We start from the raw sequence: 15,805 nt of genomic DNA, 5'->3' as shown, positions 1-15,805 counted from the left end.
GATACTTCATAGGTGACTACAAGTATATTTTTCAAACAATTAAAAAATTAAAAAAAAACAATCAATTGATAGACATTATTATACAAAGTTAAAAGAGCTTCTTCCTAATCATCGGCCGAGAAAAGTTTATTAGAAGTGGAGCCAAGAATGACAAGCCCATAGCACAATTATATGCAATTGCAAAGTTGAAGACCATAAGCCCATAGCACAATTACATGCAATTGCAAAGTTGAAGACCATAAGCTTAAAGCAAACAAAAACATATACCATGCAAATAATAAATCTAAAGATATATATATCAACCCCCTAACTCCGCCCCTGGTTTCATGTGTAGCTTGGTGGGGTGGATTCATAAAATGCAGAAGAAAAATGTAACGGCAAGGTGAGTCCAGCAACACGGCGATTTTCTGAAAATGGGCTGTGTTTTGTACTTTGTGGTTAGGCAAAAGGGTAAATTTGGGTTTTTGAAAAAATTGTAAGGGTATTATAGGAAGGATATGCGAGAAAGTTTCTAAAAACGTGGGTTTTCAGTCACGCAAAAAATATTAGGATTTGGTTCTCAAATCAAAGCAAAAGACAAGGCTGAATAGTGTGTATATATAAAATAAAGAAATTGAACGAATCAAATGAAGAAGGAAAAGCAAGGCATGGGGATGGGGGATAAGAGTCGGAGCCTCCCCGTGGATCCGAATTTGCCCCGATGGGTCTGCCAGAACTGCCGCCACCCCCTCTGCGTCGTTGGCGTCGATTCCTACGCCGACAAGTTCCTCAACGACTATTCCTCTCGCTCCGGTAACCAATCCAATTTCGCACGCAATTTCATTCTCTTTTTTCTTTTCTTTTCTTGCAGATTTTTATTTTGAGTAACTCAACTCACAACTCCTTTTTTTTTTTTCCTTAGTTTCTGTATTTTGTGTAATTATAGCATCTGGGTTTTGTTATAAAAAAAAAAAAAATCAGCCTTATGTGTTTTTTAAAATTGATTATAGAGTATTTGTGTTACGCATTAATATTATATGATTTTGCTTGAAAAGTGATATGGTATGTTTAGTTGGTTTGTTGATAAGTATGGTATGTGGTTTTTGGCATTGAGGATGTGTAGGAATGCAAGGGTCTTCAATTCATGGGGCCAATAGTGTGTTAGGTTCGACGCGGATGGACAACTCTTTTGTTGTGTTACCAAAGCAAAAACCCCTGCAGCAGCCACAAGGGATTCCTCCTCGTCCTCGTGCTGGGGCTGGACCTGTCCAGCCGGATATCAGCCAGCCTGGGAAGACAATGGAGGAGTCATTTGTGGTTGTGTATAAGTCAGAGTCTGCGTCCGATGGAGGCGGGACTCAGTTACCCTCTCCTGAAGGAGGATCCAATGCTCCTTTGCAGCCTCACAACTCGGGGTTCCACTCGACTATTACTGTGCTCAAACGTGCATTTGAGATTGCCGCAACTCAGACCCAGGTATACTTATTGCAGAGGAACTCGGATATATTAATTTTAATGTTGGTTTCAAAGTTTGACTCCGTGTTCATATTTACAGGTTGAGCAACCTTTATGTCTTGAATGCATGAGAGTGTTGTCTGACAAACTTGACAAGGAGGTTGAAGATGTGAGCAGGGACATTGAAGCATATGAGGCATGTCTTACGCGCTTGGAGGGAGAGCCACGTGATGTTCTTAGTGAGGCTGATTTTCTTAAGGAGAAATCAAAGGTGCTTACTCAGCAACTGGCTCTAATCTATTAATCACTTTGTTGGACATGCTCTTGATTTTGATTTATAGGAAGTTATTCAGCATCTTTTTTTAAAATATTTTGCCTTGAGTGAGTATTGAATTTAGTGATGAAATTTCTTGATCCACACTGGTATCTAAAGGCATTTGAGCACTAATGCTATCATAAGTGCTACGACAATGTTTATCCGTTGGGAGGTAGGGGAAAGGGTGTTAGATCTCACATGTTGGAAAGATTGTTTAATTGTTAAAGTAAACGATGTGCTCAATGATTCGTTGTTTTCATTTATTTAATTTTACCTATCACACAAAAAGCGGGGTGGGGAGCTATTTATCTTCAAATAAGGAAAGCCATGGTCAGTTAATTATTTTGTCTTAAAAACTTTCCACATTTGTAGTTTTATGCTTGCGTTGTACTTTTTGAAGGTATGTTAGATCAATGTGACCAAGTATGCTAGTGGGTCTGCAATTTTACTAGATGAATTACTAATAAAGCGAATGTTTTAAAAACTGTGTAATTGCACTTTGACATCTTACATTAATTTATATATACTTATTAGATGCCAGATTTTATAGAATATTGTGGTCAAAATGTTCATTCAATCATTTTTGTTTGGTGTTTAAGATTGAGGAAGAAGAGAGAAAACTTGAAGCAGCGATTGAAGAAACAGAGAAACAGAATGCTGAAGTAATTGCTGAACTGAAGGAGCTGGAGTTAAAATCTAGCCGCTTTAAGGAATTAGAGGAGCGGTTAGTTTCTTCTCCTTATAATGTTTGGTGAAATCATTTTTCTCATATGTTCCATGATAAAATAAAAACAAGCACCAGATTTTTTAATTTTTTAATTTTTTTTTCAAATCAAAGTGCTTTCTGTGTTTCTTTGTATAAGGCTACAAGTAGACACTTGAGATCCTCAACTATTTTTTTTTTTTTTTATAATGATTCTTGATCTAAATGTATAACAGGTATTGGCATGAGTTCAATAATTTTCAGTTTCAGTTAATTTCACATCAGGTGTGTTGCTGATCCTATTCTTTTGCCATTGTTATTTCTATACATTCTACCGAAATACATAATTCTCCTGAACCTTCTAAGTTTTGGTTATCTACACTTGGTTTTTATTGAGTGAATTTATATTAAACCGTCTTTGAAGTTCGTTAGGCATATAATTTTTTTTTCTTTTTTTGTGCTTAATATGGGTTTTAATTCCTTTATTTGTTATTTCATTGATAATTGGAATGATTATCTTTGATAATACCAGTATTGTTGCTACTTATCAAAAAAAAAAAAAAAACAGTATTGTTGCTGGTCTCTCTTTTGTTGGTGCTGTTAATGTTGACATCCCTAGGTTTTTTGCATTTGTATGGAGATATGTTGTCAATGGTCCTTGGACAGAATGACACCTCCTCTCCCCATAAGTAAACTGTGGAGGTCATGGGTTCAATCCCACATGATTAAGAGTTGTGTATTTGCTTGTAAAAGCTGGATATGTTCATAGTACTAAATCAAATAGTTATTTTGACCTTTGCAAGACTATTTTAGTGTAATGTGGTAACTCAACTTCGGCTTTCTATTGTAACTCATTTATTGTCCTAATCTCCTATAATTGGATGGTGTCTTTTTTCTATCTACTTTAAAGCCTGAACTTTCGCTGCCTTTAATATGATATTTCCTGAGAACAAAACTGTTTTGGTCAACAGGAAGAGAGAGATGCAGTTCTAGCAAAAATTGAGGTTTCCCAAGCACATTTGGAGCTGTTGAAGCGAACTAATGTGCTTAATGATGCATTCCCCATCTGTCAAGAAGGAGAATTCGGTACCATTAACAATTTTCGACTTGGACGACTTCCTAAAGTTCCGGTAAGTAAACTTTATTACATCTATTTTTTATATGAGTTAATTGAAAGTTTGTCCATCATCTACCTTCATTGTTTGCCTACCATAATCAATAACCTGTTATGTGTTTGTCTCACCTGGGGTGTAAAGCAAACTGCTTGCTTTAAATTTCGCCCTTTCTCTCTCTCTCATGTTCCCTGTGCAATATGCAACTTAATGGAAGGTAGTATTGAATACATGTCACATAATGCTAATCATTCAACTCAATAAAGCTTAAATCTCATACTTGGGGTTGGTAGTAACCAACAAATATCATAGGTGTTATAAATTTAGCAGATTTGGTAAGTTTCCACTCAACAAATATTATATCTGCTGAGATGAAAATATGGCAAGTGGTCTAAGGACAACTTTGTAGCCTCATATTTGGGATACCTGACATGGGTCATAATCTGTAAAGATACATGTGGTATGTGGGTAACCTTGGATTTATTTCTGTATCATTTCTACTTATTGATGTTGCTTGCCTCATAAGTTGTGTATTGCTCTTGATACTTATAGAATTCCAAAAAAAAAAAAAATGTGCTGCTCTTGGAATTTGATGGCTTTTAGTTTTACCTTTTACTTTATTCTTAGTAGTTTATAACTTAACTGAATTTCTCCTTTCATAATTCTTTTCTTTCTCACACTTTGATAATTATGATTTGCTTGTGATTTTTACCGTGTTCTGGGGTCATATAGGTTGAGTGGGATGAGATAAATGCTGCTTGGGGCCAAGCTTGTCTTCTCCTCCATACAATGTGCCAATATTTCCGGCCAAAGTTTCAGTATCCTTTATCAACAAAATCTATGGATTTATTTATTTTTGAAGTTGTTATAATTGAGCATCTTTATTTCTAAATTCTATATGTTTCAAATGATGATATTTATAGTTAGCGATATATGAGATAGAATATATGTACATACATGCTTTATTTGGCTCAAGGTTTGAAAAAACGTACTAGAAATTGGGTATTACAAAGCGAAAAAATGTAAAAGATTGTAACAAATGACTAAATTACGGCTGTGAATGAAAAATCTGACATAAAAAAAACCATATATTTTATATTATTGCAATGGCTCTGGTTAACGGGATTGCTCTTAGGGCACTTGTTAACGGACTATTTTAGGGAATTTTTTATATGACTTTCATTGGAAATCTATGAAGCACGGGTGCGTTTCGGGATTCGGGTGCGGATGCGGGAGTGGGTGCAGGACTCGGCAATTTTTGAAAAAGTAAGGTGAGGGTGCGGGTGCGGCGATTAAAAAATTATTATTTATATTTTTAATATATTGCTAAACATACTTTTTTTACGTTATATAAACATATACCAAATTTAAGAGCAATAGTAAATAATAACTAGAATACAACTTCATTATATAAACATTCCATGATGTTTGAAAATTAAAATAAAACTCACAAGTTTGAAACTAAAACAAAAGTGAAGGCAGAGAATGGGAGAGAGCCTAGCTGAAGATTGAAGGCAGAGAGTGGGAGAGAGGCGCAAGAAAAATGAAGATTGAAGAGGCAGAGGGCTGGGTCGGCTGAGAGCAGAAGCGGACTGAGTGAAAAACTGAAAATTGAAGAGAAATGAGATAGTTTTGGCTGAGAGCTATAGGGTTTTAATTTTTTTCCATATGGTGCGTTTGCACCTTTTTTTTTTTTTTTTTTTGGCCAAGTGAAACGGTGCGTTCCGCACCTGTTGTTTTCTTTTTTTGAATTTCGGCCGATTTCGCTGGTATCGGTGTTGCGCCCGATACGGATCGATTCGGGCCGAATTGGCGCGCGTCGGCCCGAATCGGCGCGTATCGCGCCAAAAAAATTATTTTTTTAATGTCCGACGCGGCATGAACGTGCAGGCAGCGGCATCGCCTGCGCGTCCCGCCGCGTCGGACGCGGGTGCGGCGGCCCAAACGCCGCACCCGTGCTTCCCAGCTGGAAATATAAAAAGCTGTTAAAAAATCAGTTTTTTTTTTTCCTCAAAAACGTTTCTAAAAATATTTCTTAAGCCAATGCTCTTAAGGCATTCTTTAAGTTTTCCCAATTACTTTTACTGCTGCTACTATTATATTTCAATTTAGGAGCATATTTATGTTATCTTTGTATATTTTTAACGTATTGTAAAAAATTAACTAACACTTTTAATCTATTGAGTATGTTTTGTATTCTTCCTCTTTTTTTTTTTTTTTTTTTTTTTTTTTGCGGAGAAATAAACAAAATACCTACAATGTATTTCTTCTCATATTACTATAAATTAAAATGATTTATGATGATATCTAAGTACACATCTTGTGTATTGGTTGGTGGCCCCTCTTCTTTAATAAAATTTTCTTACTACAAAAAAAAAAATTCAATAATTAATTTTGGCTGAAATACTATTTACACTCTTTTAGGTTTGAGGTTGCTTTTAAACTAGGAAGCATGGATGCTTTATTTGGGGTGTTGTACCTATGTCGGACATTTGACACTTGGATACTTCTGTATGGTTTTCCCAATTGTGTCATTTTTTAATGATACCCGTACCCTTTCTGGTATCCGTGTAGGTGCTTCCTAGCTTTTAAATTGGTCCCTAAACCATGAAAACTTGCATTTTACAGCCTCAAGTTGCGACAATATCAATGTGCCCCTTATATTAACATCTGTTAGAATCTTGCTGATACTCACACAAAAAAGACATTTTGGACAAAGAAATAGAAAGATATTTTTTTAGTGTGTTAATGGTGAAAAATCCAACAGACCATAATGGAAGGAGCATATTGACATCATTGTAACAGTTGAGGGTGTCAACTGCAAGTTTTAAAAGTCCCCTAACTGATTTTGAAGCAACCCCAAATTTAGAGAATGTAAAGTGCATAGCATTTAATATTAATTTTTAGTTATAAGTCATAATCTCTTTAGGAAATGCCTTGTTCCTATTGAGGCAATCCTCCATAAGCTTCTGTAGAATGAGGGAATCTATTCTGTTGGACTAGTGGACTCCACAAAGTCTAATTAATTCATGCATTCTACATTGTCATATATTCGGCATTGTTCTTGCTAAGATTGTTTCTAAAATGATAAGTGTTGTATCCTTAATTCTTTTATCTTTAGATATCGAATAAAAATTATTCCTATGGGAAGCTACCCTCGGATTATGGACAGCAACAACAGTACTTATGAGCTGTAAGTGTAGACAACTCCCTTGATAGTTGATACTGAACTGGAATTTACTGAGCTGATTTAAAATGATCAACTAAGTGCAATATAAAATGAAAAGAGCATGGGCATCACTAACCTGCAGTGCATGGTGCAAGGAGTGGGGTGGGGGGGGGGGGGGGGTGGATATGATCTAATTTGGTCTGTTCCCTACAAATTATGAGCAGCCTGTTTAAGGGTTGGCATATGGGAAAATCCTATGTAGGCAGTAGCTTTGTGGAATTCAAGTCTCATTTGGTGGATTAAAAGTTGGTTTGTTCCCCTCGTACAATATGAAATATTGGGTTTGATAAAATTATCTACATTCAATCAAGCTTTATTAGGTAAATGGTTGTGGTATTATGGTGAGGAAGGAAATCACTTCTTGAGATGTATTTGGGGCAAAATATGGGGAAGTATGGGGTTAGTGGACTTCAAATCTAGTGAGGTGACCTCATGGCCCATGGGTGAAGTTTAATTCATAGCATGAGGGATGGTTGGAAGAGGTTTTTGGGTTTCATAACATATGTGGTATGGGATGGAAGAAGGGTGCACTTCTGTCATGATGTGTAGTGTGGGGACATTGGCCTGAAGGAGTGATTTCCTGATATATTTTTAATCAATAAAGATAAAAAAGCTTCTGTGTATTCTTATTTGAGTTTTTCAGTGGGCAGGGGGAGTCAATCCTGAAAGCCTAAATTTATTTGGATAAGGATCCTCTCCATTTGCTTTGAACGGGAGAGAGTCCATTTTATTGATAAAGATTTAGCAATATACAAATCTAAAGATGAACACAGGATCACTTTTCGTTAAATTCAGTTATCATTACTTCTCTGGTGGTATGATATTTTAAATAGCATGGCACCATATATACCTTCAGTTGCATGGAAACTGAATCCTTTATAATAGAATCTGTGAACTCATTTCTTGATATGTTGTAAGCTGAAACTTGGAGGTAAATTTGATGTTATTATTTTGGGGCATTAAGAGGTTGTAATGCTATGCAATTTCCTTGGAGGAGTATTTGGGTAACAAAGTCCTTAGGAAAATTGCCATTTTTGTTTTTTGGACAGCAGCTTTGGGATAAATTTTAATAATGGATAATCTAATTAAAAAGAACCTCATCATGATAGACTAGTGTTGCATGCGCAGGTGTAGTGGTGAGATGGACAGTTCAGAGATTTAAATAATCACACATTAAGTTGTCTACTCATGAAGTTATTGTTTTAGTTTTACAGTCTTTGTATGAGTAGTCTATTGGTATTGGCAGAGTTTCTTATCCTTATTTTGTGGACAACATTGATAGTTTTAAGTTTTTAATTCTTATAAATACTGATTCTATCTATGGACGTCCTTTCTATTGATTTTTTCTTAATAAAAAAAGATGCGTAGAACATGTATGTGATTCACCGTTCACATTTCTTTTGATAAATAACGTAAGAATATTATTAAAAATAATAAAGAAAAAACCAAAACGAGTACATTGGGGATGTACTATGGGTACAAAAATCAAGAAACAAAAGAACAACGGTCAAGAAAAATAGAAAAGGAAGAACAAGAAAAATGAGAAAAAACCACACTCCATTCAAAAAGTGTGTGTAAGAAAAATGACTTAATCTCCAGCAAAGATCGTTCAGAACCCTCAAAACTTCTAGCATTCCTTTCTCGCCAAATGCACCAAATCAAGCAGTGAGGTACTAATCTCCAAACATCAATGTGACGATGTCGCGCAAACTTTCCTTGCCAAGCCTCAAACACCTCAATAACAGTACGAGGCATAACCCACTGAATGCCAAACAAACAAAAAACCAAAGACCACAACTCCCAAGCTATGGTGCAATGAAGTAGGAGATGATCCACCGACTCCCCACACCTCTTACACATAAAGCACCGATCAAGAACTAACACTCGTCTTTTACGAAGGTTGTCGTTGTTAAGATCTTACCTAAGGAAGCGAGACCAAGAAAAGAAGGCTACCCTTGGAGGCGCCTTCGATTGCCATATCATTTTCCATGGAAAGGAAACAAGATTATTAGGGTAGAAAGGAACTGTAATAACTTCTAACCTCAAAACTTGTATTCCTTGTAGACTTCCAACAAACCTTATCTGGACCAAACCCTCTCGGTGACGAGGAATAGACTAGCCCCATGAACCGGTCAAAAGCTTCCTCTTCCCAATCTTGTGGTGGACGACGAAATTGCACGTTCCAATGAAACCTCCCAGCAGACCAACCCATAACTTCAGCCACTGAGGAGTCCTTGGACCTACTAATACAATATAGCTCCGGAAAGGCCTCTTGGAGAGTACAATCCCCACACCATACATGCTTCCAAAATTTGACTCTAGTACCATCCCCCACATCATAAACAAGAAGTTTAGAGAAGTTCAACCAACCACTTCTAATATATCTCCACAAGCTGACCCCATAAGGACTTGTCACCTTCTTCGTACACCAACCACCCCACATGTTCCCATATTTTGCCTCTATAACCCTCCTCCATAAAGCATCCGTCTCGGTACCATACCTCCACAACCATTTACCTAATAAGGCAGAATTAAAATTACTCAACTGTCTTATACCCAACCCCCCATCCTGCAAAGGCCTACAAACCTTGGCCCAATGAACTAAATGAAATTTAGGTTCACCACCAATCCCATCCCACAAAAAGTCTCTCTGTATCTTCTCCATACGCTTAGCCACCTTACCCGGTAAAGGAAGAAGGGAAAGGAAATATGTAGGTAAGGACGAGAGTGAGCTTTTAATGAGTGTCACCTTACCTCCTTTAGATAAGTACATTCTCTTCCAACCTGCTAATCTCCTCTCCATTCTCTCAAGAATAGGGTTCCCAAACGTATAAGTCCTTGAATTTTGCACCTAAAGGAAGGCCCAAATATTTCAAGGGCGAGAAGGACTGTCCACACCCCAACAAACCCACCAAAGCCTCCAAATTGGGTACCCCTCCAACAGGTACCAACTCAGATTTCCCTAAATTAATACGAAGCCCTGACACCTCCTCAAATCTAGCAAGAATCGCCCTCAAATTAGCAATCTGAGAAGGTTCAGCATCACAAAAAATCAATGTGTCATCCGCAAATAAAAGGTGAGATACCATTACTGAAGAACCAGTCATACTGCCCACAGAAAAGCCTGAGAATTGCCCAGTGGATACAGCCACATCCAACATACGACTCAACGCCTCCATCACAATATCAAACAACAATGGAGATAAGGGATCCCCTTGCCGAAGTCCTCTAGAACTTCCAAAGAAATCAGATGGGCTACCATTGATCAAAATGGAAAACTTCACAGTTGAAATGCAATACCTTATCCATTTTCTCCATTTTTCTGAGAAACCACAACGCCGCAACATATACATTAAAAAATCCCAACTCACATGATCATACGCCTTCTCTACATCCAACTTACATAGCACCCCCGGAACTCCCGACTTCAATCTACTATCAATACATTCAGAAGCAATCAAGACGGAATCCAAAATTTGTCTGCCCTTCACAAAAGCATTTTGTGAATCCGAAATAAGTCCATGTGCCACCCTACGAAGCCGATTAGCCAGCACCTTAGAAATAATTTTATACATCCCACCAACTAAGCTAATAGGCCGATAATCCTTGACCTCCACAGCATCCACTTTCTTAGGAATAAGGGCTATGAATGAAGCATTAAGACTCTTCTCAAACACCGCCTGAGTATGGAAGTTGTGGAATACAGCCATAATTTCATTTTTCAAAACACCCCAACAAGACCGGAAAAATGCCATGGAAAAGCCATCCGGGCCAGGTGCCTTATCACCATTAAAGTCATGGATCACCTGAAACACCTCTTCTTCCTCGAAAGGCCTATCTAACCAACTCGCATCTTCCACCGAGATGCTAGAAAAATCTACATCATCTAAGACAGGTCTGTGAGCCACCTCCTCAAAATAAAGCTGCCTATAAAATTGAGAGATACAGTTTGCTATCGCAGCCGGGTCCGATGACAACACCCCATCCACCATAAGCCTATCAATAGAATTAACCCTCCTGTGAGAATTAGCTATACGATGGAAAAACTTAGTATTCCTGTCTCCTTCCCTAACACAAAGAACTCGGATTTTGTCTCCAACAAATCTCTTCCAACGGGATAGCTTTCTCTAACTCATCACGAATTTCGCCCATTTCCACCCTATCCTCTCGCCGATAATCCCCGACTCTCCTCCCTTTTCTCTAGAACACTAAGGTCCTTCCACAATTTTCTAATCCGGACATCAACATGACCAAACACCTCCACATTCCATCTTTTTCGAGATCATTTTTAAGGAGCTTTAATTTAGTGGCCGAATATAACTCGGTACACCATGAACCTGGTAGGAATCCCACCATGACCGAACCCTATCCACAAAACCTTCATCCTTCACCCACATATTCTCAAATCTAAATGGCATACTCCCTGCGAAAAAATCCACCCTCAAGGACAATTGGAAAATGATGCGAACACAATTTAGACAGCCGTTTTTGAGAAATTGTTGGGAATTTATCCTCCCAATCTGCAGAAAACAAAAATCTGTCCAACCTAGCCTTCGAAACAGCTTCTCTAGAATTAGACCAAGTGAAAGTACCTCCTTGCAATGGCAGATCAATGAGACCCTGTTCTGAGATAAAATTGGAGAACTCCCTCATAGCAGTAGTGAAAGAAGTAGACCCCAATCGTTCAGAAGGGAACCTAACCACATTAAAGTCACCCCCCACACACCATGGGACACTCCACCAGCTATTCAAGCCACAAAGTTCCTCCCATAATAATCTCCTATCTCGGTATAAATTAGGACCATAAACACCCGTAAACGCCCATACAAACTGAACTGACACACTCGTAAACTTACAGGAAACCGAAAATCTCCCCACTGCCTCCTCCAATTTATTCACTACCCGAGTGTCCCACATCACTAATACCCCACCAGAAGCACCACAAGAGCCTAAGTATGACCAGTCAACATGTTGGCCACCCCACAAGCTACGAATCACTGCTCTATTAATCAGCCCCATTTTGGTTTCTTGAAGACAAACCACATCTGGCCCCCATTTCCTAATCAAGTTTCCAACCTTGAACCTTTTATCCCGCTCATTCAACCCTCTAACGTTCCAAGAAATAATCTTCAAATTCATTGATAAGACACAACCGCCCGCTCAAAACTTGCACTCCTGTTTTCATATTGTTTATTTGTTTGTTGTTTTAAACGATGAGTATTTCTTAGGTTTGGTCCTGTGAACTTGTTTTGGAGCACTCGCTATGACAAAGCAATGACATTGTTTGTCACATGCCTCAAGGACTTTGCTGAGTTTGCACGTTTAAGGGATATGGAAAACAACATACCTCCTGACAAACAATTCAAATTGCCCTATAAGTAAGTTTTCTTATCTTTATGGACAATATTCCATTTATGTGTCTTTGTGTATATAGTTGTGAAGATATCTTCATAAATTCATCCAGAAGAGAGGAGAGTGACCTTCATGTTTAATCTTCTTATTTTCTGCATTGCTTGCTTTTATACTGAGTCTAGGTTTTGCGGAGGTTAGCAGTTGGGAGAGTTTGGCATGTGTATGACACTAGTGTTTCTCTAAACCTTTTTTCTTTCTTGAAAAACTTTTTGGATCTTGCATTTAGCATGCAATACCTCTCTGTCTGTAGCTGAGCTTTTTAATATTAAGATTTCTTCATCTTTTATATTACCTTTTTGCTTAGTTGATTCTAAGTTACTGGTCACTACTCAATGATTGTCTCTAAAGGCAAACACACGGCGGAAGCCATACTCTCAGGTGAGAGCTAATTGCTCGTTTTCAATCAAATGGGAAACTAATATCTTCTGGAAAAGTTGTTTAACATTTATAATTTTTTTGTCTAAATTGTGAGTTTAGTAAATGTATCTTGTATTGCCAGGAGTCTTGTAACTCAATTGGCACTGCTTAGTGTTTCCAACCAAGACATTCAGGGTTTAAATCCCCCCTCCATTTAACTATGGAACTATAAAAGGTCTTGCATTTGGTGTGTTTGGATACCGCTTATTGCTGAAAATTGAAAACTGAAAACATAATGTCGTGGGACCCAGTTTTAAAGTTGTATTTTTAAAAAAGTAGTATGTGGGTCCCATGAACAGTGCGTGGGACCCACTGATTTTGATTCTAACGCAGCTGAAAGGACTTTCAGCTGTATCCAAATGATCACTTAGCATGCAAAGCAGTTTGCTAACTTCTTTTGCTTGTACAGTAATGTGTGAAAATGACAGCTTGTCATGGTTTAATTAGTTGGGTGTGGAAAAACTGTAATGCAGTGACATCTTTTCTCGGGAACTTCCTCTCTGTCATTGTAGTATTGGATTTGAAATAAACAATGCATGATAGTGGAAAAATTCAGATTGATTGAGATTTTTTTGTCATATAATTGGGAATTGATTATACTTATCAAAAAAAATAATTGGGAATTGATGATAGAAAACGCTGACAAGGTAGGTGTCTCTTGTATACTTCCCATGTATTGTCCTGTGCTCCTATTTAGGGCTTTCTGAATAAATTTTTACTTACCTACCAAGAAGAAAAACCTGAAAAGAAACGTGTGCATAGCTTGAGAAAAGTTGAGAATGACATCTTTTCCCATGATAGAAAACGCTGACAAGGTAGGTGTATCTCTTGTATACTTCCCATGTATTGTCCTGTGCTCCTATTTAGGGTTTTCTTAATAAATTTTTGCTTACCTACCAAGAAGAAGAAAAACCTGAAAAGAAATGTGTGCATAGCTTGAGAAAAGTTGAGAATTACTTCTGGGGGAGAAAGGTACTGGATTGATAATTAGAAAATTTGCAGATAGACAATATTCTTCAACTAGATATGTACTCTGTTATGCATGGTGAGGCACATTTCATGTGTAATTATGGATTAAGATTGTTAATGCTTTTGTTTTCTACATGCCTCTATAATCGTTATGGACTAATTTACAGGATTGAGAATGACAAAGTTGGAACGTATTCCATCACGCAAAGCTTCAACAAGCAGGAAAACTGGACCAAAGCTCTCAAGTACACCCTCTGCAATTTAAAGTGGGCTCTCTTCTGGTTTATAGGGAATACCAACTTCCAGCCTCTTACCTCAGTGGCATCTTCACATGCTGAAGTTCCAGAAATAGGTTCTTTGTACAGGCGTGGGACTGACTCCAAACTTGAATCTCGAAGCACATCAAACCCATGATACTAAATGAAATTTATACAACATGTCAACCTGTAAATTAAAAGTCACGGATTAATCTTGGTTAGTCCAAATCATTAGTGCTTGTTGGATTATGTATTCCGTATGCAATGGACAGTTTGGAAAGGAAAAGTTTTCAGCTTGTTCTGTAATTACCTCTTGACTCGTAAATATCTTAAGATAAAAAGATTGAAAGATAATAGACCTGGTTGTCCGTCTAAAACTCATTTACTGCATTATCTTGCTGCAACGTATTGGCCATGATGATGCTTAAACTTAACAGACAGACTCCGTTGATGCTATTTAGGTACTTTATAACAAATCTTTGCATGGGCCTTCTGTACTTTTTGCTAGTTATGGCACTTTTACGATCATTGATCTAGGTGGTGAACTGGTAATCGTTCATTAGATATTTAGGATTTTACTTTTTTTAATTTATTGAAAACAAACAACTTCATTAATTAGAAAAAGATACATCATGGATAAGTGTTTGTTTTAAAAAACAAGGACTCTCATCAATCCAAATTGTGTAAGATGAATGTGCAGAATTGTGAATGTTTTTCAAAAAATTCATGCTTCAAATATGCAAAATTAAGTAAATTTTTGGAGAAATTGTGTTTGTTGAATGCTCAAAATTTTGAATATTCTTTGAAAAATTGTGTAATCTTTGAAAAAGTGTAAGTTAAATCTATTTTTTATTTTTATTTTTTGGTTGTACATTTGTTAAAATATTGTGTACGTTGAAAAATAAGAATAGTGTACATTCTTCAACAACCCTTGTGTAGGTTGAATACAATGAATTGTGTACATTTTTTTTTTATTTTTTAAATTGTATACTTTGGATGTGCTGAATAGTGTACATTCTTCAACAAATTGTATACTTTGAACATACAGAATTATGTACATTCTTTATGAAATTATACTCGTTGAAAGCGCAAAATTTCAAACATTTTTAGAAAATTATATACATTCTTTTGTGAAATTATGTTCATTGAAAGTGCAGAATTTCAAATATTCTTAGAAAATTGTAGGTGTACAATTTGTACCTAGACCCAAACGAGTGATGGGGTCAGGCCCAAAGAGACTTATACAATGAAATTTGTAGAATATAAGTTTGAAACCTAGGTTAGAGATATTGGAAAGTTGATAAACAGGCTAGAATGCCGCCATCTATGCAAGTAATAGATGAATATGACAAAAAACTCTTATTGGACGTAAGCTGAGAACAACTTATATAGCCTTTCTTTCTCTAAGCAAAAGATTACAATTATTAGTTTTCAGCCCCAAAAGTCCCCTTCTTCTTTCCTCTCTCGTCTTCTTATACCCTTCTTCTTCTTTCCTGTTTCATCCACGTGTAGCACAGATCTTCCTCCTAGATACTTGTCCCATCCGCCATCTTCTTAAAGTCTTCAAATAATAGTTGGAAGGCTGAATACTACTGTTCAGAGGTCATTTCTCCATTAATGCGGTCAGGGAGGTAGATGTAGGATCTCTAATGCGGTGGTAGCAGCTTTTTCCTCAGATATTTCTCACACGTTCCTGCTTCTAACGGGTGCTTGGATCACGCCTTTACCCAACAGATCATCCATAATTCTACCTCTAAACCCTTTAGCAAGTCCCCTGGCCTTTACTGGGCCTATTCGAGAAGATACTCCTCCTCGGACAACTCATCGGCCCCTTATAGCGTGGACTGACCTGTGGGTCTCGAAGACTCTGACTGAACGGACTTATATCAACAAACCAGGCCCAATGCCCAAACGTGCATTTAAGCATTTTTACCCACCACAAAAATTATGTACATT

General features: G+C 37.3%; 1 protein-coding gene across 1 annotated transcript; it reads left to right on the top strand.

Annotated features, from left to right (window-relative positions):
- The first annotated feature begins 549 nt into the window (after positions 1–549).
- On the top strand, positions 550–14,205 carry LOC142615869 (beclin-1-like protein). Its single transcript, XM_075788783.1, has 10 exons — positions 550–792; positions 1,103–1,455; positions 1,535–1,705; positions 2,350–2,474; positions 2,690–2,738; positions 3,425–3,583; positions 4,298–4,383; positions 6,687–6,758; positions 12,023–12,172; positions 13,760–14,205. The coding sequence occupies exons 1-10, from the start codon at positions 627–629 to the stop codon at positions 14,004–14,006; spliced, it is 1,578 nt and encodes a 525-aa protein (XP_075644898.1). The 5' UTR covers positions 550–626; the 3' UTR covers positions 14,007–14,205.
- The last annotated feature ends 1,600 nt before the right edge of the window (positions 14,206–15,805 follow it).

This window comes from Castanea sativa, chromosome 11 (genome assembly GCF_040712315.1).
Source record: "Castanea sativa cultivar Marrone di Chiusa Pesio chromosome 11, ASM4071231v1".
Lineage (NCBI taxonomy): Eukaryota > Viridiplantae > Streptophyta > Magnoliopsida > Fagales > Fagaceae > Castanea > Castanea sativa.
Note: the sequence above shows the minus strand (reverse complement) of the source record. Positions and strands in the feature narration are given on the sequence as shown.

Coding starts and splice junctions, on each gene's coding strand:
- LOC142615869 (XM_075788783.1), top strand. CDS start 627: ATGAAGAAGGAAAAGCAAGGCATGGGGATGGGGGATAAGAGTCGGAGC. Junction 2,475..2,689: donor TTTAAGGAATTAGAGGAGCG/GTTAGTTTCTTC, acceptor AATGTATAACAG/GTATTGGCATGAGTTCAATA. Junction 6,759..12,022: donor AACAACAGTACTTATGAGCT/GTAAGTGTAGAC, acceptor AGTATTTCTTAG/GTTTGGTCCTGTGAACTTGT.